Source organism: Balearica regulorum, chromosome 5 (genome assembly GCF_011004875.1).
Source record: "Balearica regulorum gibbericeps isolate bBalReg1 chromosome 5, bBalReg1.pri, whole genome shotgun sequence".
In the NCBI taxonomy this organism is placed as follows: domain Eukaryota; kingdom Metazoa; phylum Chordata; class Aves; order Gruiformes; family Gruidae; genus Balearica; species Balearica regulorum.
In genome coordinates, this window is record NC_046188.1 from 19,857,099 (window position 1) to 19,876,953 (window position 19,855).

Genomic DNA, 19,855 nt, shown 5'->3' on the forward strand with positions numbered 1-19,855 from the left:
ACCTCATCTAGCTATGGAGCACAGCTATCTTCGTAGTCTTCGGGCAAAAAAAGTAAAAAAATGGAGGACAGGAAATTCCATTAGATCTGCTCTTTTTTTATCTTTTTCTGTTTGTTTATGAAGTGTGTTTTCTGAGCATTATGACTCAAGTCTGCTCTATTGCTTCATCTGGAGGTTCACTCCAAAGATGCACTTGCTACAGATCCTCTGTGCAAATATTATGCTAAGATAACACAGCCACAGTGCTCTACTATGTAATGCCCATATCACATTGTCCAACATCTCTGCAGAGTGTAGAGCTGCTGTCCAGATGAGTGGCAAAAGAAATTAAAAGACAGGCAGGACAACTTCCACCTAGTCGCAGCTGCTTTGGGGAAATCTCCTCTTTAGGAGTACTACAGCTACAGTCATTAAGTTTTAGATGCTAAACGCAAAATGGTTCCATTTTCTTTTCAGTATCTCTCTTACCTCTGGTAAAAATATCCCATTTCCAGCTCTTCTGGGTCATGAAATACTTGTAACTTCTCAGCAGCCTCGACTTCTTTAAAGACACTTTATTTTTTTAGTTTTCTTTTGGTCTTTTATCTTTTCATAAATTACATTTCAAGGGAGAGTTAGCTTTCAGGAAAACATTTTTAAAAACCCAGATAGCTGTTTTAATAATGAATATAAACAGAAAACTAATTGGTACCATAGTATCGGTCTGTTTGCACAGAACTTGATGCAATCCTATTACCTTTTTAATGGCTGTTTAAGTCAAGTCTTATCTTTCCAGTACTGTCAGATTGAGCTACATCTCAGTGCCCTACTCTATTGCCTGTCCACCCACAGTCACTAAATCATGTTGTGCGATGCTTCATACTTGAGCGAACTGGTCTATGGAGTGGGAGGTGGAAGTTCAAATGCAGCTCCTATTTGAGCTAGTAAAGATGTAGGGAGAAGCATATCTCCCATAACAAATCACTGTTTGTTAATCAAATTACTCTGCCAATTTAATCACTCTGTGTAGCTCATGTGTTTTGCAGAATGACTCCTGGTAGTGATAAAAATCGAAAATTACTAAGCTCAATTGAGTAAACTAACTCCCATTGCTGTATTGAAGGCAAGTCTTCAGATAGCAATGATGATCATTTAAATACAAAATGTAAATTGCTCAAGAAATTTAAAGGTAAAGCAAGTATCATAATATGAATATCTGAATTTTCCACTAGTAGTGATGACTTTTGGATAGGCCTGTGACAACTGGCTTAAAGGGAGCTGATAAAGAGCAAATGATTTCATCTCTTTCTAGGACAAGAGGAAGAAAAATGCAGTTTTAGTTTCTCACAGGCCACCTTTTCTTGAATGTCTTCGAAAATGTTTAGAAGCTAATGTGTACCCTGGTAAACAAGTAATTCTGAGGCTTAGCTGTGCCACTTGGTTTTTTAAAGCTTTTAATGCCTTTATTTTGACAGAACATTCTCTGTTTCAAGGTCTCTGATTGCTTCCTTTAAGCTCACTTTGTTTTGATTTTTCTTGTGAAACTAGGATTTTGAGCTTCACTCTTCACTTACTGATTTATTGCATTAGTTTCCTAGGAGACCATATATAGCTACATTTGTCTTCACACTGGAACTCCAGTAATTCTTTAGTGATATAATCCTCACTGGAGTTTACAGCAAAGAATACAGTAATGTAGGAGAGGGATTTTGGGGTTTTTTGGGGTTTTTTGTTGGGTTTTTTTCTGGGAGGGGGGTTAGGGTTTTTTTTTAAATCTGGAAGCTCCAAAATCTTTTTGCAAACTATAAACTTCAATTTCAACTGTTAGCATGTATTGCCTCAGGTCTATATGGAGATCACACACTATTAAACTTAATGGTGTATCAAAGCTCAACACTCAGCTATTCTGGTGTATGGACTTCTCAGGGATAGTCTGGAATTTCACTTCATTCTTAAGCAAATCTATGACTTACTTTTGCCAAATACAAGATTGTATCAACCATGTCCTGTTGCTTGAGAGCTGACTTAAATTGTTTTTCGGCTTCACGATATAATCCTAACCTAAAGAGACAACAGATAGAGAAGGTATTTATTTGTTAGGGGTTTTTTTTTCAAAGCTTATTAAATAATGAAGCAGTGCATACTAAACCGAACATGGACTGCCCAAAAGCATACCTTAAGGTGATGTATTTGTGTGCATGTTAACAAAACCCATGCTGTTAAATATATAAGGTTACAAAGACACCCATTCAAAACTATGAAAACAGCAAATTAATAAAATTTGGCCCTGTTTTGTAAATGGAGCCTTCTGGTGCTAACTGAATCATGACGTACTCATTTTCATCGGACTCCTTCCTGCTCTTTGCACAGAATGGACAGGAGAAAATGAGCAATTAAAGTCATGCCTGAACCTCTACCCACGTGGTTTTGGATCAGAATTTCCTTACTCATGGCAAAAATTATGTAGATATTCTCCACTGTAAAGTTCAAGGAATGCTTAATCATCTATAAAACACTTTCTCCTAGCCTCCTATAGGAAGTGGTGAAACTTCTATTGCTGATACTAAAAATCTTTAACTGTCTGTTGAAAACATGCTGTATGGCTGTGGTGGGTTGACCCTGGCTGAGGGCCAGGTGCCCACCAGAGCCGCTCTATCACTCCCCTCCTTCATTAGACAGGGGAGAAAAGGTACAATAAAAAAAAAACTTACAGGTCGAGATAAGGACAGGGAGAGATCATTCTCTAATTATCATCATGAGCAAAACAGACTGAACTTAGAGAGGGAATTCATCTAATTTATTACTAAGCAAAACAGAGTAGAGGAATGAGAAATAAAACCAAATCTTAAAAACACCTCCCCCCACCCCTCCCATCTTCCTGGGCTCAACTTCACTCCCGGCTTCAACCTCCGCCCCCCTCAGCGGCACAGGGGGACGGGGAGTGGGGGTTACGGTCAGTTCATCACACGGTGTTTCTGCCGCTTCTTCATCCTCAGGGGGAGGACTCCTCTCATCGTTCCCCTGCTCCAGCATGGGGTCCCTCTCACGGGAGACAGTCCTTCACGACCTTCTCCAACGTGAGTCTCCTCCACGGGGTGCAGACCTTCAGGAGCAAACTGCTCCAGCGTGGGTCCCCCACGGGGTCACAAGTCCTGTCAGCAAACCTGCTCTGGCGTGGGCTCCTCTCTCCACGGATCCACAGGTCCTGCCAGGAGCTTGCTCCAGCACGGGCTTCCCAACGGGGTCACAGCCTCCTTCAGGTGTCTCCACCTGCTCCGGCGTGGGGTCCTCCATGGGCTGCAGGTGGAATCGCTACACCCCCTCATCCTCCCTCCATGGGCTGCAGGGGGACAGCCTGCTTCACCATGGCCTTCACCACGGGCTGCAGGGGAATCTTGCTCTGGCGCCTGGAGCACCTCCTCCCCCTCCTTCTGCACTGACCTTGGTGTCTGCAGATGTTCTTACATCTTCTCACTCCTCTCTCTGGCTGCAAAAGCCCTCTCTAACTGTTTTTCTCTTTCTTAAATATGTTATCACAGAGGCGCTGATTGGCTTGGCCTTGGCCAGCGGCGGGTCCGTCTTGGAGCCGGCTGGCATTGGCTCTATCAGACACAGGGGAAGCTTCTAGCAGCTTCTCACAGAAGCCACCCCTGTAGCCCTCCCGCTACCAAAACCTTGCCACGCAAAACCAACACAATGGCGAATGGCACCACAGCTTAAGATCATCCAAGCAGATTGCTTGGGAGGGGGCAGTATATGGCACATGAATCTCATGGAAGTCTGTTTCATCTCAGAAGCATTTGTTTTGCAGTATTGCTGTAGAATATTTTGCAGTTTTCTTTAAATGCTAAATTGACTACAAAATTAAGAGGATTGTACCAATTCAACACCAGCAAAAAGGAACACTTTCTCATATGCAAATTGTCTTTTCTTTTCTTCAGCCAAAGAGCACATATACTTGGTGAAGAAACACAAAAAACAGCCAGAACAAGCCAGCCAAAACAAAGAAACACAGCCAATGGAGAGATAAGATAATTTGGGATACTGGAAGTACATGTGCCTGCTTGGATGCTTTAGTCTCTATAACACTATTCATAAAAATCCTGAAAGTGACGAATGACCTCTAAGCTCAAAAAAAAATCAGTCTAATTTTTCTAAAGAATGTCAAATAAAGGTTAAGGATAGTGAAAAATATCATTAGTTTGGGCATCTAAAAAGAAGCAATAGTTTCAAGCCAAGATACAACATGAAATTTTAAAGGTCTAGCTGCTTTGTATTATCAGCCTGTTCATGCAAGAATGGCTTACAGAATTGCAAAGACTGCAAGTGATGCTTCAGTTTTTTAACAACCAATAAGGTATCCATGCTTTACATTCATGGGACAAACACAGTGTAAAGAATGAAAGGGGGAGCTGCCCCAGTACTTGTTTGAATTATGGGAAGCAGGGTTGTTATCAGGAGTTTCACCTAGTTTGGTAGAACTGGCTGTTAAAATCATAGCTAGATCCTCAGCAACTACTCTAAACTGCTTGCAATAAGCTCTCCTCCCCGCTGTTGCCACTCTTTCCTCAGAGAGGCATATCGCTGCACAGTGTTGGGGTACTACTCCTAAGTAATTTCTATCAGATGCCTGGGTACAGCGTGCCAGCCCTGAGGCCTTGGCATCTTTGGACCTGGTACTTCTTGGGCAATGTACCTCTGGCAGAATGTGCCTAAAGTGAATATTTCATTTTTTATTATTTCATCAATCTGAAGCCCTCATTGACAGGTAACTTCTCACGCTAATATTGTAAGATTCATTTTGTGTGGTCTGTTTTAACAATAGTTCTTTGCATTTACTGACTTTTCAAATGACTTTGCTACACATTAACAAATGTGAAGATGCAACTAACTCAGTTACTTAAAAGTCCTCAATGTTGATGCCTTTACCTCAAGCAGTTGACCATCATCTCCTTGTATACTAAAGAAGATTTAATTGTAAGCACAGTGCTCTCCAACTACTTACTGAACTATTTCTCAGCGTTCAGCATTGTGCAATACACCCAGCAGTTCAGGTCCCGCACTCGTACTTACTGATTGCAGAAGAAATGAAGCAGGGCTTACCTATAGTAGCACTTCCCGATTTGGACTTTCCACCACCAGTCCTTGAATTGTGCGTGCTCAGTGGCAAGGGCTGCCAAATCTAGAGCCTTCCAAAACAAACCCATCATCTTAACATTAATACCTTCAATGTTTACACAAAGAAAAAGAACATGAAGCAAACAATGTAAAGGTTTTTGCAAAGATACAATTTTGAACAAAAAGTCCTGGTAGATTTGAGGTGGGGGCACTGCTTTATGTTTACAATTTTTATACCTTAGTGCATAAAGAAGCTGAAAGGATAATTTGTGCCTATAAGAATATGTAATCCAAATAGCTTCTAGTAATTCAAAGAGAAAATATAACATTAATTTGATCAGACTCCTGAAGTACTGCTTCAGAATATGTAGAATATTTGCATAAGCTGACACACTTTTCCCAAGTTTCCCATCCTTGTTCACTAAAACTTGTTAAAAACAAGTAAAAATATACTAAAATAAAGAAATCAGTTCAGCCAGTTTGAAATACTGTAGAAATTGTCATCTCATTGCTAATATCAGGCTGCCTCCACTTCTGGGAACTCTGAGATGTGTGCAGTAAGAAATATTTCTTCCTTTAAAAAGTCTATGATGTAAATAATTATTTTATGACAGACAGGAAAAATAGACACATACTCTAAGAAACGGCTATTGAAGAGGGTGGAGGTCTAAAATCTGTCTTATCTGGTATATTGGAAAAGTAGGTATGCTAATCAATGTGCTACCATCAGCCACCACAGACAGAATCTAGGGGTTTTCATGTTTTAGCTATAATTTCGACATTTCTGTTAAATAGATGTGTGTTCTGTACCAAAACCTACCAAAGCAGCAATTGCTAGTGTTCCTTTTTTTTTAAATTCCATTTTTTCCCAGAATATACCAAAGCCATGTTACGTTTGTTACTTATATTTTAGGGATATCATCAGAAATAGTCTAAAAAGCTTTATCTCAGCATTTTTATAACAAAGACCTGATCTTTTTTTTGGTTTTCATAAACATTTTGCAGACCACAGAAATCAGAAACTAGCTACCTAGTAGGAACAATATGGAAAAATTCTGTGCACCGGCCACTCAGTAGCAGAGGAACCAGTAATTTCCAGGAAAAAAATAATCTGAATACTCGAAATACTAGAAAAGGCCTAATTTAGAGACATCTACCTCTGGGTTTAATTCCCGTTCTTCCTGCTAGGAAAATGAGGCTGCAAATAATCAATGGGTGTAGAGTTGACATAGCACAGCAAAGTAAGCGGAGCTATGACAACTTAGACAAGTTGCTCTCTTTTGGCTCTGTGAGAAAGAAGTTGTTTTCTGTAGCAGTTCACGCTAAGGAGTTGCGCTGATGCTGTCCTCAAAGACACAGCTGTCATCCCTTGCCTCTGCAACAGGAGAGAGAAAACTGAGGAAAGCTGTAAACTGAAGTCACTGTTTTTTCCAGTTGAGTGGAATCCCTGAAGACCTCAGATGGCAGCTCTTATCTGGGTTGCCCTTTGATTCTTAATGGCTTTGCAAATTGCAAAACAGGGCCTCTCCATACTACAGCTATAATGGGGAAGAAGTTTGCTTCAAGACAGAAATTATCAGTTTCCCTTCCAGACAAATACTTTCTTTCATCTGCAGGTATATAAGCAATTTTGTCCTAGTACCGGGAAAATTTGGGAAAGTAGTTGATGCTAAAAACCTGGGTTACTTTTGTTGCGTTTACAAATGTATAAACAATGCGTGTGTCTCTCAAATACCACACCTGCTTCTAATGCAGCATGAGCAGCCACTTAAAACAAGTAAGGATCATACTGCAAATAACGTGCTTCAAAGAGCTTTCCTTAAAGTGCTTTCCTTAAAGTGCTCTGATGACAAGTATTCAAGGAGAAAGGCTGAATTTCAAAAAAACAATCCCTTCTGTAGCTATACATGCAGCTTTCTTTCTGGTACCCTAATGATTTCTGATAACTATTTTATGCAAGGCTAACAATTCTGGCTGCTACTGGAAAGTGGGAACTAAGACTGCTTCAGGCTCAGCAGACACTAACATCAGCAGTTTATCTGTCGGTGCAGATCCTGCGCTCTTACTGGGATCTTATTACTAACATCAAAGAACAAAGCATGACTTTATTTTGAAGTTAGTTTCTGAAATTAAGCCCTATTTTCATACTTTTCTATTAAAGAAGTAGGAAAGGAATAGGAAAATCCGGTTTCTAATACTTTACAAGCACTCACAAAAACTTTAATCCAATACTACAAATGTTACCAATATTTCTAAAAAGTGTTTGCCTGAAAAAGCTTTGTGCATATCAATGGCAGCTTTTTGCAGGCTAGTAGTTAGACTTTCTGCTGGTATTACAACAAAATCTTTTGACAATGTAGCCTTTGAAATGTTAGCAAATTGATTAAAATACACTTTTAAATGTCAAAGCCTTCACCTTGCCATGTCAATACTGCTACCATATTTCAATTTCAGTTTGCTGCAAACTTTTTTCTTTTAATTGTGCAGTTTAGGTACAAATCAATGTTCAATCTGCACAACACGTTAATTTAAAACCAATCTATAATAGCAGTAGTGTTATGCCTCTCCTGCACTCCTGTGCATTGCTGAATGTTGGTGCAGTTGTATTAATAACTAGAAGGGAAAACCAGCACGGATTGTGGATTGGCAGATACTGGAATCTCCTTTTAAGGATTTTTGCTTCTAATGCACATATCAGAAAAAAGCCCACAGTGACTGTCCCAGAAGTTTTAACTAACTTTAGGATATAACTCATCATCTGGAAATGCTGGTCAGCTGAAACTGTTACTCTCTAGAACACTTAGCATAGGTACTCATGTATGCAGGAGTCCACTTCAATAGCAGTCTCAGCCATGGGAAGCCTTTCAGAACAAGTTTATTTTACTCTCAGTTCTTATATTTGTGCAAATAAAAATAATAAAATCCCCTAACATTTAGTGGGTTTTCTGTTTAAAAAAAAAAAAAAGTGTTTTCCTTAAAGAATGAATCAAAGCTGTTTTTAAATGAAAAAGAATACAGATTCTTTATTTGTAACTGTATATAGCACGATTCTGAGATTAATTTTTTTATCATTACTTTCCTTAGCTATACTGTATTATAACTAAGACTTCCAAATTGTCTACCAGCTGTAACTCAGCATAAAACACCTTGTAGTGCTATGGCAATTTACCAATGTATTGCAAAATTAAATTGGTAAATGTACATTTGTTTGAAACTTAGTAATTTCATACATAGTATTATATGCACCAAGAAATTAGATAGATGGAAACGATAGCAAGCGTCTGCTGCTTCTTTCATGAGCTGTTGAATGGCAGTAATTCTCTCAGCAACAGTTATTGACTAAAGTCTTATTTGTGGACAAATCAACAGACGATAGTCTGTAAGATAGCTGAGTAAATGACATGAGCCATAGTCAATTTAACACAATTTCTTTTGGTGAGTGTCTTCTGGATTTCTGTAGTTTGTGAATCTGACATAATTCCATTATAAATAGATTTCTATCAGAGAGTATAAACTTCAGAGTATTAGGAAGAATTAAGGAAATATCAGAGGTCATGACTTCTGGCCTCAAGTATATATTGTACACTCATTGTTCTTCCTCATGACTAAGTGTCTTGTCATCATTAACCACCTGTGAATAATGGCAGAATAGGATGTCACAGTCTACTGCTGAAAAAAGTAGCAGCTGAACTATTTCTGGACAAGTCTTTTAAACCGCCCTTCTCTTACAGCTCATAAAATGGCTTTTAGAAATAGCTCAAGGGGTACAGAAAGTCAGTTATTAAGTATATGTGTTCAAAAGGAAACAAATCAAGAACAACAATGGACAGAGCAATAGTCATTTCTTCAGAGAAGTGTTTAATTTTGCATTAAATTAGATGAAAGACTTTTGAATACATTTTCAAGTGCTGAAAAAGCTCAGTGCTTCTCTCTTCTTCTTGCATCCCCACATTTCTGATAATTGATAGATTACAGATGTATTTACTTTTAGTTTGAACCAAGTTCCTAGCATTATTTGTCCAGTTGAGTGCACGCTGATTAATGATACTGCTCAACTGAAATTGCCAAGGCTTTTTTTTTTTCTTATATAGTGGATGAATAGTAAAGAGAAGATAAATAATAAAACTGCCTTTGCTTCTTAAATAATAATACAGTTGAGAACAGTACAGACTGTTCCAGATCAGCACAGTCACAAAGGAAGGATATCAGCACTACTACTTTTGTGTTTTATTTGCAAAACTGCAGGAACTGGTACAGTGAAGTGTGATACAATTTTTTTTTCCTACAAGATGCTATCATTAACCAAAAATGTTGATCTCCCTCATTACACAATAAACAGTGGTGACTAAGCTGACAGTTCTTTGCTTAAGGATATTTATTCAAATGGCTAGGGTACATAAAAAAACATAGGCAAAACTTTCCCTGCAAGACAGTGCTATAGGATTCTCAGCAAGGATTTCAAAATACATACACTACAGTGTAAAAACATCTTACAAATTTATTCTGAGGTGTCTGGAAAATTCCTTGCATTATATGAAATTTTCTGCCTAGCCTAGGGATTGTGCATGTCCTTAAAGTGCCACAGGCACATGTGGCATCTTGTCAAGTGACCCTTTTATTCTTAGTGAACTGAGTTCTCAGTAACAAACACCACAAATTTTAATTATTAGTGGCATAAAACCCAGGCATTTTGTTCATATTCAGAATCAGAATATGTAAATGTTAATTGCTATTTCTCGCTGACATTTCTGACACTTGCACTTACTGTTTCAACCATATTTTGGATTAATCGTGTATTGCAATTCAATCCTCTTAAAGAATGCTATGCCATAAATTGACAGTGTACAACTATAATCATTTGATACTAGATTAAAAAGCTTCACATAGCAGTGCATTTGGAAATGGTTCTGATCTATGTCAACAATAACAAAATATTTTTTGTGTGTTATTAACTAGAGAGTTTAACTTCAGATCTAACAGACACCAGTTAGTAGTATTGCAGAAAATTCAACGACTGTTTAGTAAGCTATGTATTATTGACACAAACAGCTCTTTCAAACAAACTTCAAGCAGAAATTCTGATTTCATTTCAACTGGGTGCACATATCTAACATAATAATGAAATATTTTGACACTTTATTCATTGAATAAATTAATTATTTCCCTGGGTGAACTGCCAAAAAAGTTCTGCAACCTTTATCTATTTCTGAAAGTTTAAAAAATATGTACTCAAACTTGATCTTAGCCATTCAGTGCAGCAACATAAGAGGAACCACAGAAGAAAAAATTTGGAAAGGGTAAGAGGGAAACTGTATAATTAGGAAAACTTTTGGAGAATAAATGTTATAAACAATCATATGGACAATATAATCTTTCTCCTGAGGCCACAAAACACCTCAGCACTATGAAATTAAATTTCTAGAAAAAGTGTCCAAAGTCCTATTGATTTTTTTATTTTTCCACAGTTTCAACAAATACCTTTCCTTCCTATTCACCTAAATGCATGAACAACCATCTTAGTACTTTAAGGGGTCAAATGCTGTGCAATTCAATCATTAACTCTTCTGTCAGATACTTTCACCTTCTGTTAATTAGACAGTCTTCTAACATATTCCTTACTCTCAAACTCCAGGAACTCTGAACTTTCTAGGCAGCTCAGCTACCTGATGTGTAGTTTCAGCTACTGCTCAGGCTCCAGTAAATGCTGTTAACAGGGAATCATTAGATACAGGGATCTTATGTTGCTAGATGACAAACCTGGTTTTAAGCATTAGAATGTTTTGCTTCTCATTAGAGAGCGCAATCCATATCCTGGTATTTACAAATTATCATCCCTGATTACCACTCCTGTAAGAAAGGATTTCTCTCTTAAACAACTTTTAATGCTTCACTTCTGTACTTAGATTTGATGTATTACCTGGATCCTTAGTTTAGCAGAATACTGACAGAAATAACTGAATGACACTTAATAAAAACTGAAAATGGAGCATATGACTTACATTTTTTACGTCATTTTCATGGTGAAAAATATATTCGAACAATGCCTGTCAGAAGAATATTTAAAAACATTGTCATATTTGAAGATTAAAATTGATAATATTATTTTAGACGAATACAGAATCTTGATTATGCTAGGCAGAAATTAATTCTTTGTGAAAGCAATCACATTCACGCATCACAATTGCTGACATTTACACTTAATTAAGACTTGAATAGACAAAAAGTATAGATGCACTACATTGTCATTACAGGAAAGCATTTTAATTCTTAATTTGTTGTAAGAGATTAGTGGAATTCTCTCTTATCTTTGGTCCTTAAAGTCACTTAAAAAAAAAAAAAAGAAGAAGAAAAAAAAGGCAGCTGTAATTTGAAAGTGAATGTAGATTTGAAAACCCAGTACCATTTTCATGACTTTTTAACTGTAAAATCAGCAAGTGATCTAACGAAGACTTTTTGCAATGTATAGTTAGGTAGTTATGTAGTGCAAAATCTACTTAAATTAAGCATAGGTTTATTAAGAATGTAAACTGAGCAAATTTTGCCTTACGGACAAAAATTTCTAAATCCTACAGAATTTTGGGATCTGTAAAGGAAAAACTTTTTTATTTGTAAGTGACAAATGCTAACAATATCGCACTTATGGAACTCAAACACACCATCATAATACCAACGTTTAAAGAAGTAACATGCATCAACTGTGCTGCGGTAACTGCTGCTAAGCCCACAAAACCTGCACAGCAATATAACTGCATCTTTGTTTACTCCTGTATAAAGCTAAGCAAGTCATACTGCCTTGTAGCTGTTCTGCACTAGAATATAAAAATGTATTTAACAGGTAATGGGGGTGGCATTTTAAGTGAATAAAATGATGTTTAAAGATACTAGATAACTAAATGGAGACTGGAAGCCTCCATTCCCAGAAATGTAGTATGGGTGCTAGTGACACAAAGTTCAATTGAGTTGAACCTTGATCTTTTTCTGCATCCAATTCTCAGTTTTAATTGCTTCAAAAGAATAGAATGTTTTTCTAAATTCTTATTATTCATTACAAAAAGCTAAAAGAAAATATTGCCCCATGAGGAAAGAAAGAACAAGACAATAGTCTTCTAAGGGCTTCCATGACTCTTCTGCCAGCTTTTCTTAGACAAAGTTCTTAGAAAATTTACCTTAAGGAAACTAGAGAATTACTAATGAATTGTCATGTCTGGTGAGGAAAATAAACCACAATCTACTTTTCTTCTACTTTTGGTCAGAAAAGACTCTGAACAGATGACTGAAAGACATTAAAGCATTATAAATAAAACCACATTTATAGGGAGATTAGAATAGGTGGATAACAAAAGAATAGAAAATAAAGCAGCAGTGGAACATTTCCTCCTCTAGTTCAATAACAGGGAAGCATTCAGTAGAAGTGAGTAAATCTAAAGTGATAAAAAGATATTTTCTTGCATGGCTGGCATGAGGAATTTACTGCTGTTATCTGTAAGCCCTGACCTTCAAAAGGATTTAAATGACTGAACATTCACTTGCATAAAACTATCTAGAGTTATCTTAATAACTCTATTAAAAATCCACAAGCTAAAAAAGATAAAAATTCCTGTTTCATGCCATAAACCAGTTGCTAACTGAGATTTAACAGAGGCTCTCTCTGGTGACAGGTGATACCTCATATGTCTACTATGGGGGGGTTTCCTGCAATAGTCCTTAACATGGCTGATGCTAGTCAGAGAGAAGCCACATTCCTGTGTACTTCAAAACATCAGAAGACCTAATCATACAATGAAAAGGTAGATAATCTAACTTAAAAAAAATGCAATGAATATACTGTGCAAACACATAAAGAAGAAATATGTAGGAGGAATATGTACCAACATGAATACACAGGGTAATTATGTGAATTTAATAGTTGCAAGATTTATCATCTTTTTGCACCTGGAAGAGGTGACAGCTCAAAGAGTTTTAAAACTTTAATCAACGATTCTTAACACAGAATGTAGTCTGCGGTCTCACCTCCTGCTTTGGCTTTAGGCTTAATGCTGTCTTGTTTTAAAAAAAAGTTATAAATCCATGTAGCTCCAAATTTAAACTTAGATCTTACATTCTGTGTAAAATGTTAATGTCACAATGTATTATCCTGATAATACTGACAAGTACGCTTGCTGCCTATGGATGTTTCCATGACTGTTGCTTTACATTTTTTGGCTTAAGTCTCTTTTCTTATGAAACTGAAGGAAAGGAAAACAGAGCTACCCCATTGTCCCAGAAAATGCTAATTAAAATCCAAAATTGTTAAAAATATGTATTTCTCATGCCTGAGAGTTCTTGCTAAGAATAAATATTTCATTTGAAAAATAACCTACCTAATTAAATAGTATATAGCGTTACCAAACACAATTAAAAGCTAGATGTCTTCAAGGAGAAGAACTAAGCCTAGTTTCTCATGGATGTGTTTTGTGTTTCTTAATCCTTCCCTCTCTTCTGCCTATTTTACAGACTTTCATGGATTCAGAAATATGGACAAAATTGGACATAATTGGCCAAAAGGCCTGACAATTTTTCAGAATTGGAAAAAGAACTGACTCAGAACTACCCTCAGATGATAGTTTGGAAAACTTTCATTATCTTGTCAGACTAGAACTTAGTATATTTAATATCTATTCTTCTGCCTAGTTTAAGAGGCAAAGGGACAGAGATATAAGGAGCAGGTGAAGAACACAGTGCAATCACACAAAATTTATTTCCTCTGAAAACCACATTGAAAAGCAATGCCCTACAACAGTTTACATCAGGTTTTAAAAAGCAAAGGAATTTGCTAATGCTTTATGAAAAATTATTAACTAAAGGTTTGGACTGGAGGAACTAATTTCCACCAGCAGATTATTAAGTACTGCTAGTCTTCCAACAGTGTTCACCATTATCTTTCTCACAATAGACTGAATACATGTGGGTTCTTTCAATTCTGGGTGACTAGCCAAATATAACTCCTCAGAGTGTGTCTGAAAGTCGTTTGATACCTTGTGCAAAATGAGCTGTTGGTGTCAGTCCAACAGTTGTTTTTTGTGAACAAAGTATGCACACAAAACATCATCATTTACGCAACTAACTGTTGTGCTGGAGAAAGATTCAACTGAAAGGCCACAGTATGATAAATCATTACACAACTTTTAGGTTCCTTCCACTCAGAGCTGAAACCCAGAAGCTGGACAGATAACCTGGATAAACCTGTTCTATCAGCAGATAGTCTCAAGTTTCAGTGGCTGTCAATCATAAGATCTTAACTGAAAATGAAGAATTCCGAACAAAAAACCAAAATGTTTTAATATAAAAATTGTTAATTCATGCCATAAAATCAAAGGGAAAAGTCCAAACCATTTGACCATTTTTAGGCCATGATTGCCATCTATTTGTACACAGAACCGCATTTCCGCACACTAAGGAGGGTTCTGCTGGTTGTTTTTCCTCCTGGCTTTTTTTTTTTTCTCTAGTTGCTCTTCATTACTCCTATATGCGCAGTTCAATGTTATTTACCAATGGAATATTTTATTCTATGCACATGTTTTTCCTAGGTTATACTTTCAACATAACCTCTTCAGGCATATTTTCAATTTCAGGTCTGGTAACCACTGTCAAAAGATAAGTAACACAATATTTTTCTGAACTTTCCATCTACAACACAGTTCATCATTGTTTGTATCCCCAATCCCATGTACATTAGAATGATGCCAGAAAATAAGAAAAAGATATCACAACATTAACCAAAATATTTACATACCTTTGCCAGTTTGGGTTTTTGAGCATATTTTGCTAAATTCAGTCGAGACAGATTTATGAAAGGGCCATCTGGATTTGTCAGCATTGAAGCCTGAAGGGGAGAAATAAGTTTTTAAGTGGGAAGATCCCCTACACTTTTCCTGAAAATTTTCAAAATATTAGTAGTATACAAAAAACCGAAACCAAACCAAAACCCAAACAAAGCATTTGTAGATGCATTGCTCTACACTGCAGTACAGACTCTTCTTACTGAATTTCATCTCCTCTGAAAGCCAGGAGTTTGTCCTGCTCCCATACAGTCCCTGAAAGAGGCTGCATGAATTACCTTCCAGAACTACCTTTTTCTTCCCTCTCTCCACTATTGCCATAATGTGTCTAAGCATGTAGCTTGGACTGTTAGAAGGACTGAAGGTAGTTGGGATTCATAACAAAAAAAATCTTCAAGAAAGATCAGTCCATACATGCAATAGTGAGAAGCTATCACATTTTGCCATTAACATGATATTAATCTGTATTACATATTCATGCCAATTGCAGTTTATTAATTTTGTCAATAGAACAGGGTAAAACTAGTATAGTTTATTTTCCTTATCTTCTGAAGGTTGCATCCTTCGTTAATTTGGGTGATTCTTACTGTAATACCATTGATACAGCATATAGCAATTAGAGTAGTGATGACATACAATGGCAGGGTTATTTAGCAATTAACATTATACAATTTAAATCACTGGTTATTCTCACCCAAAATCAATTCCCCTTGAGGTACACATCAGACTTGCCCATCCTTCCGCATCACCCACCAAGTGCACCCAGGTCCCTGAGCAAAAGCAGTCCCATGGATTCAGCTTTTGCCTCAAGTAGGGCTAACCCAGACTGTCTTGCCCAACATATTCCTCATGTGCACTACAGGGACTTTATCTCGTCCTACAGTACGTAAAAGTTTTGACAGGGCAGGGCCAGCTCAATTGACAGACACCCTAGTGTTAACTAACCAGGTGGGCTTTGCTAAATGTGTCTCCCAATGTTTGAAGGTCCCACCACTCATTGCCCTCAGTGTAGTTTTTAGCAGTCCATTGTATTGTTCGATTTTCCCGGAGGCTGGTGCATGACAGGGGATGTGATACCCCCACTCAATGCCATGCTCTTTGGCCCAGGTGTCTATGAGGTTGTTCCAGAAATGAGTCCTGTTGTCTGACTCAATTCTTTCTAGGGTGCCATGTTGCCACAGGACTTGTTCTTCCTGGCCCAGGACAGCATTCCAGGTGGTGGCATGGGGCATGGGATATGTTTCCAGCCACCCAGTGGTTGCTTCCACCATTGTAAGCACATGGTGCGTTCCTTGGTGGGTTTGTGGGAGTATGATATAATCAATCTGCCAGGCCTCCCCATATTTGTATTTCAGCCATTGTCCTCCATACCACAGAGACTTTAACGACTTGGTTTGCTTGATTGCAGTGCGTGTTTCACATTCATGGATAACCTGTGAAATAGCATCCATGGTCAAGTCATGCCTCAATCCTGAGCCCATCTACATGTTGCATCTCTTCCTTGATGGCCTGAGGTGTCATGTGCCCACCAAGCTACAATTAAGTCACCCTTATGCTGCCAGTTCGAATCCACCTCAGCCACTTCAGTCTTAGCACCCTGATCCACCCGTTGCTTGTTTTGATGTTCCTCAGTGGCCTAGCTCTCGGGTATGTGGGCATCTATGTGACGTACTTTTACAATTAAGTTCGTTAGCCGGGCAGCAATATCTTGCCATAATTCAGCAGCCCAGATGGGTTTGCCTCTGTGCTGTCAGTTGCTCTGCTTCCACTGCTGTAACAACCCCACAGGGCATTGGCCACCATCCATGAGTCAGTGTACAGATAGAGCACTGGCCACTTTTCTCCCTCAGCAAAGTCTAAAGCCAGCTGGATGGCTTTCACCTCTGCAAACTGACTCGATTCATCTTCTTCAGCAGCTTCTGCGACTCATCGTGTAGGACTCTGCACAGTAGCCTTCCACCTTCGATGTGTTTCTGCAATGCAACAGGACCCATCAGTGAACAGGGCATACTGCTTCTCATTTTCTGGTAGTTTATTTATTCTGGTATTATTCTATTAGTGGGGTACCTTCAGCACACATCACCTCCTCCTCTGGCGACATTCCAAAATCTTTGCCTTCTGGCCAGTCCGTGGTCACTTCCAGAATTCCTGGGTGACTGAGGTTTCCTATTTGAGCCCACTGTGTGATCAGCACGACCTACTTACTCCACATAGCATCAGTTGCATGATGTGTAGAGGGGATCCTCCTTTTGGACATCCAGCCCAACACTGGCAATCAGGGTGCCAAGGAGGAGCTGTGCTCCAGAACCAACCATCTTCAAAGCAGCCCGATCCCCTTCATATGCTGCCAATATCTCTTTTTCAGATGGAGTATAGCAGGCCTTGGATCCTCCGTATCCCAGACTCCAAAACCCCAGGGGCTGACCTTGAGTTTCCCCTGGTGCTTTCTGCCAGAGACTTCACGTAGAGTCATTCTCCCCAGCTGCGGTGTAGAGCACATTTCAGTCCTGCCCAGATTGGCCCAAGGGCTACTGCACGAACTATTTCCTTTTTAATTTGTTCAAAGGCTTGTTGTTGCTCAGGGCTGCATTTGAAATCGTTCTTCTTCCAGGCCACCTGATAGAGAGGGCTTAAAATCCGACTGTAATTTGGAATATGCATCCTCCAAAAACCCACAATGCCTAAGAAAGCTTGAGTTTCTTTTTCGCTAATTGGTGGAGACACAGCTGCTATTTTGTGGATCACATCCATTGGGATCTGATGGTGTCCATCTGACCATTTTATTCATAAAAACAGGTTCTCCTGTGCAGGTCCTGTTAAAGGGTGATCGAGTCTTGCTTACTGAGATCAGCTTATGGATGGGAACCAGGGAGTCTTGGTTGATGCAATATTGTCACCAGTGCACTGTTGTGGTAACAATCGGCACCTGTTGTTTTTCGACCCTCAGCAATCCCACAGCAGAAGGATCCTTTGAGAGACCAGGCAAGGTAGACAGTTGTTCAGTTTCCTCTGTCTCCAAGGCAGCTATGCCAAAAGCCCACCGGTACCCTTCTGGGTCCTTGAAATACCCTCTACTGAGGTAGTCTATGCCAAGGATGCATGGAGACTCTGGGCCAGTCACAATGGGGTGCTGTTGCCACTCATTCCCAGTTAGACTCACTTTGGCCTCCAGTACAGTCAACTAGGATCCCCGTGTCACTCCAGAAATAGAGATGGGTTCTGTCCCTTCACAGTTTGATGGCATTAAAGTACACTGTGCACCAGTGTCCACTAAAGCCTTGTACTCTTGTGGATCTGGCATGCCAGGCCATCGAATCCACACACTGCAATAAACCCGGTTGTCCTGTTCCTCCACCTGGCTGGAGGCAAGGCCCCTCTAATCCTGGTCATCATATTCACTACTAATTTCTTGTGAAAATGATTTAGAAGTCCTTCCAGAGGATCACAAGTAAGATCAGGCTTTCCACTCAGTCTGAGGAACTGGAGTGGCGTTTTTCCTGGAAGAATCCCCTTTTGTGATTGTTTTTCCTTGAACTCATGTACTTGTGCCTGTAAGGTCGAGGTAGGTTTTCCATCCCACTTCCTCATATCCTCTCCGTGGTCATACAAGTAAAATCACATACGTGGTGTGTACCCTCTGTATCATCTCTCTTGAGCAGAGAAATGCTTACTCCTAACAGCTGAGATACTGGTTCATACAGGTGGGGAATAGGACATATTCTTTTCAAGTTGCTGGACCATCTGGGACAGTTTCTCCACAGCTGGTGCCTCTTTGCCTTTCCAGTCCATTACTGCCAATGAGTTGGTGTACAACAATGGTGTGCTCCGTACAAACTTCCACCACATGGACTGGGCACACTGGACTTCATCAGGATCTGTGGGTAACTGCGTGTTGTCCGGATCATAATAAACCATGTCCTGCACGGCTAATTTCCTCGGGTACTGGATACCTCTCTCTGTGATGGTCCACATCATCTTCACTGAAGGGATACCTTTCCCTCACACGTCACAGAAGTCGCCTCCAGAGGCCGAGGGCTTGTGTCTTTTTCCCAATTGCCTTGTCAATGCCCCCTTCCCTAGACAGGGATCCCAGCTGCTTGGCTTCCCTACCCTGTAATTCCAGGCTACTGGCCCCGCTATCCCATCAATGGAGCAACCAGGCAACAATGTAGTTGCCTAGATGGCGGCTGAAATCTTTTCACATATCTTGCATCTCACTCAGGGACAGGGATTGGGTGATTACCTTTGGTTCTGCCTCTTCCATCTGTTCTTGGGATGGTCCTGGTTCATTGTCGTCCCTTACTAAGTGAACTGATTTCTTTGTGTATTTCTTCTTCTGTATAGGGGTGACTGACACCGGCATAGGTTGTTTTTTGGTTCAGCTGCAGTGCTTGTCATTGGGGTTTGAGTAGCATCAGCACCTGTCACCAAGGTTGGAGTAGCCACAGTGCCTGTCAATGTTTTCCATCTCCTTCCCCTGAGGGTGCTGCCTACTATCGAGCAGTGTTTGGTAGATACTGGCCAGGGCCCAGCACAGTGCAGCAAATTGTGCCTCTTGGGAACAGCTACAGCATTTTCCTTACAAATATTTTATGACTTTGTCAGGGTTCTGTAGTTGTTCAGGAGTGAAGTTCCAAACCATTGGAGGTGAGAAGTTCTCTAGATACCTGCCCATATTCTCCCACATGCCATGTCACCCATGACTACCCAGCGTCAGAGCAGATCTCTTGTTGGTATTCTTACAGCAATTTTTTTGTAACCCTAAACAAGACCTGGAACACATTCAGGAGACATGGCAACAAGAGCATGCTGGCTTGAACATCCCAAGGGTATTAAAAATTCTCAAAGGCTGCTGTAACCAGCCTGAAGGAAAAAGGAGGTGAAAGAATGGGAGAAATCCACTGCTGTCTTCCCCATCAATTGGGTGCGATTATTAATCA

The 19,855-nt window shown here is 39.3% G+C and overlaps 1 protein-coding gene across 5 annotated transcripts in view; it reads right to left on the reverse strand.

Moving 5' to 3' along the window:
• Positions 1 to 19,855, reverse strand: part of TTC8 (tetratricopeptide repeat domain 8) — a 49,210-nt gene that overhangs the window by 10,686 nt on the left and 18,669 nt on the right. For 4 of the 5 annotated variants that reach the window (XM_075753723.1, XM_075753721.1, XM_075753724.1 and 1 more), the window contains 4 exons: positions 14,870 to 14,959; positions 11,097 to 11,141; positions 5,083 to 5,168; positions 1,953 to 2,040 (listed from right to left, as the gene is read on the reverse strand). In XM_075753723.1, the coding sequence (XP_075609838.1) occupies positions 1,953 to 2,040; positions 5,083 to 5,168; positions 11,097 to 11,141; positions 14,870 to 14,959 (309 nt within the window). The remainder of the gene's footprint in view (positions 1 to 1,952; positions 2,041 to 5,082; positions 5,169 to 11,096; positions 11,142 to 14,869; positions 14,960 to 19,855) is intronic. The other variant, XM_075753722.1, reaches the window with a different exon arrangement.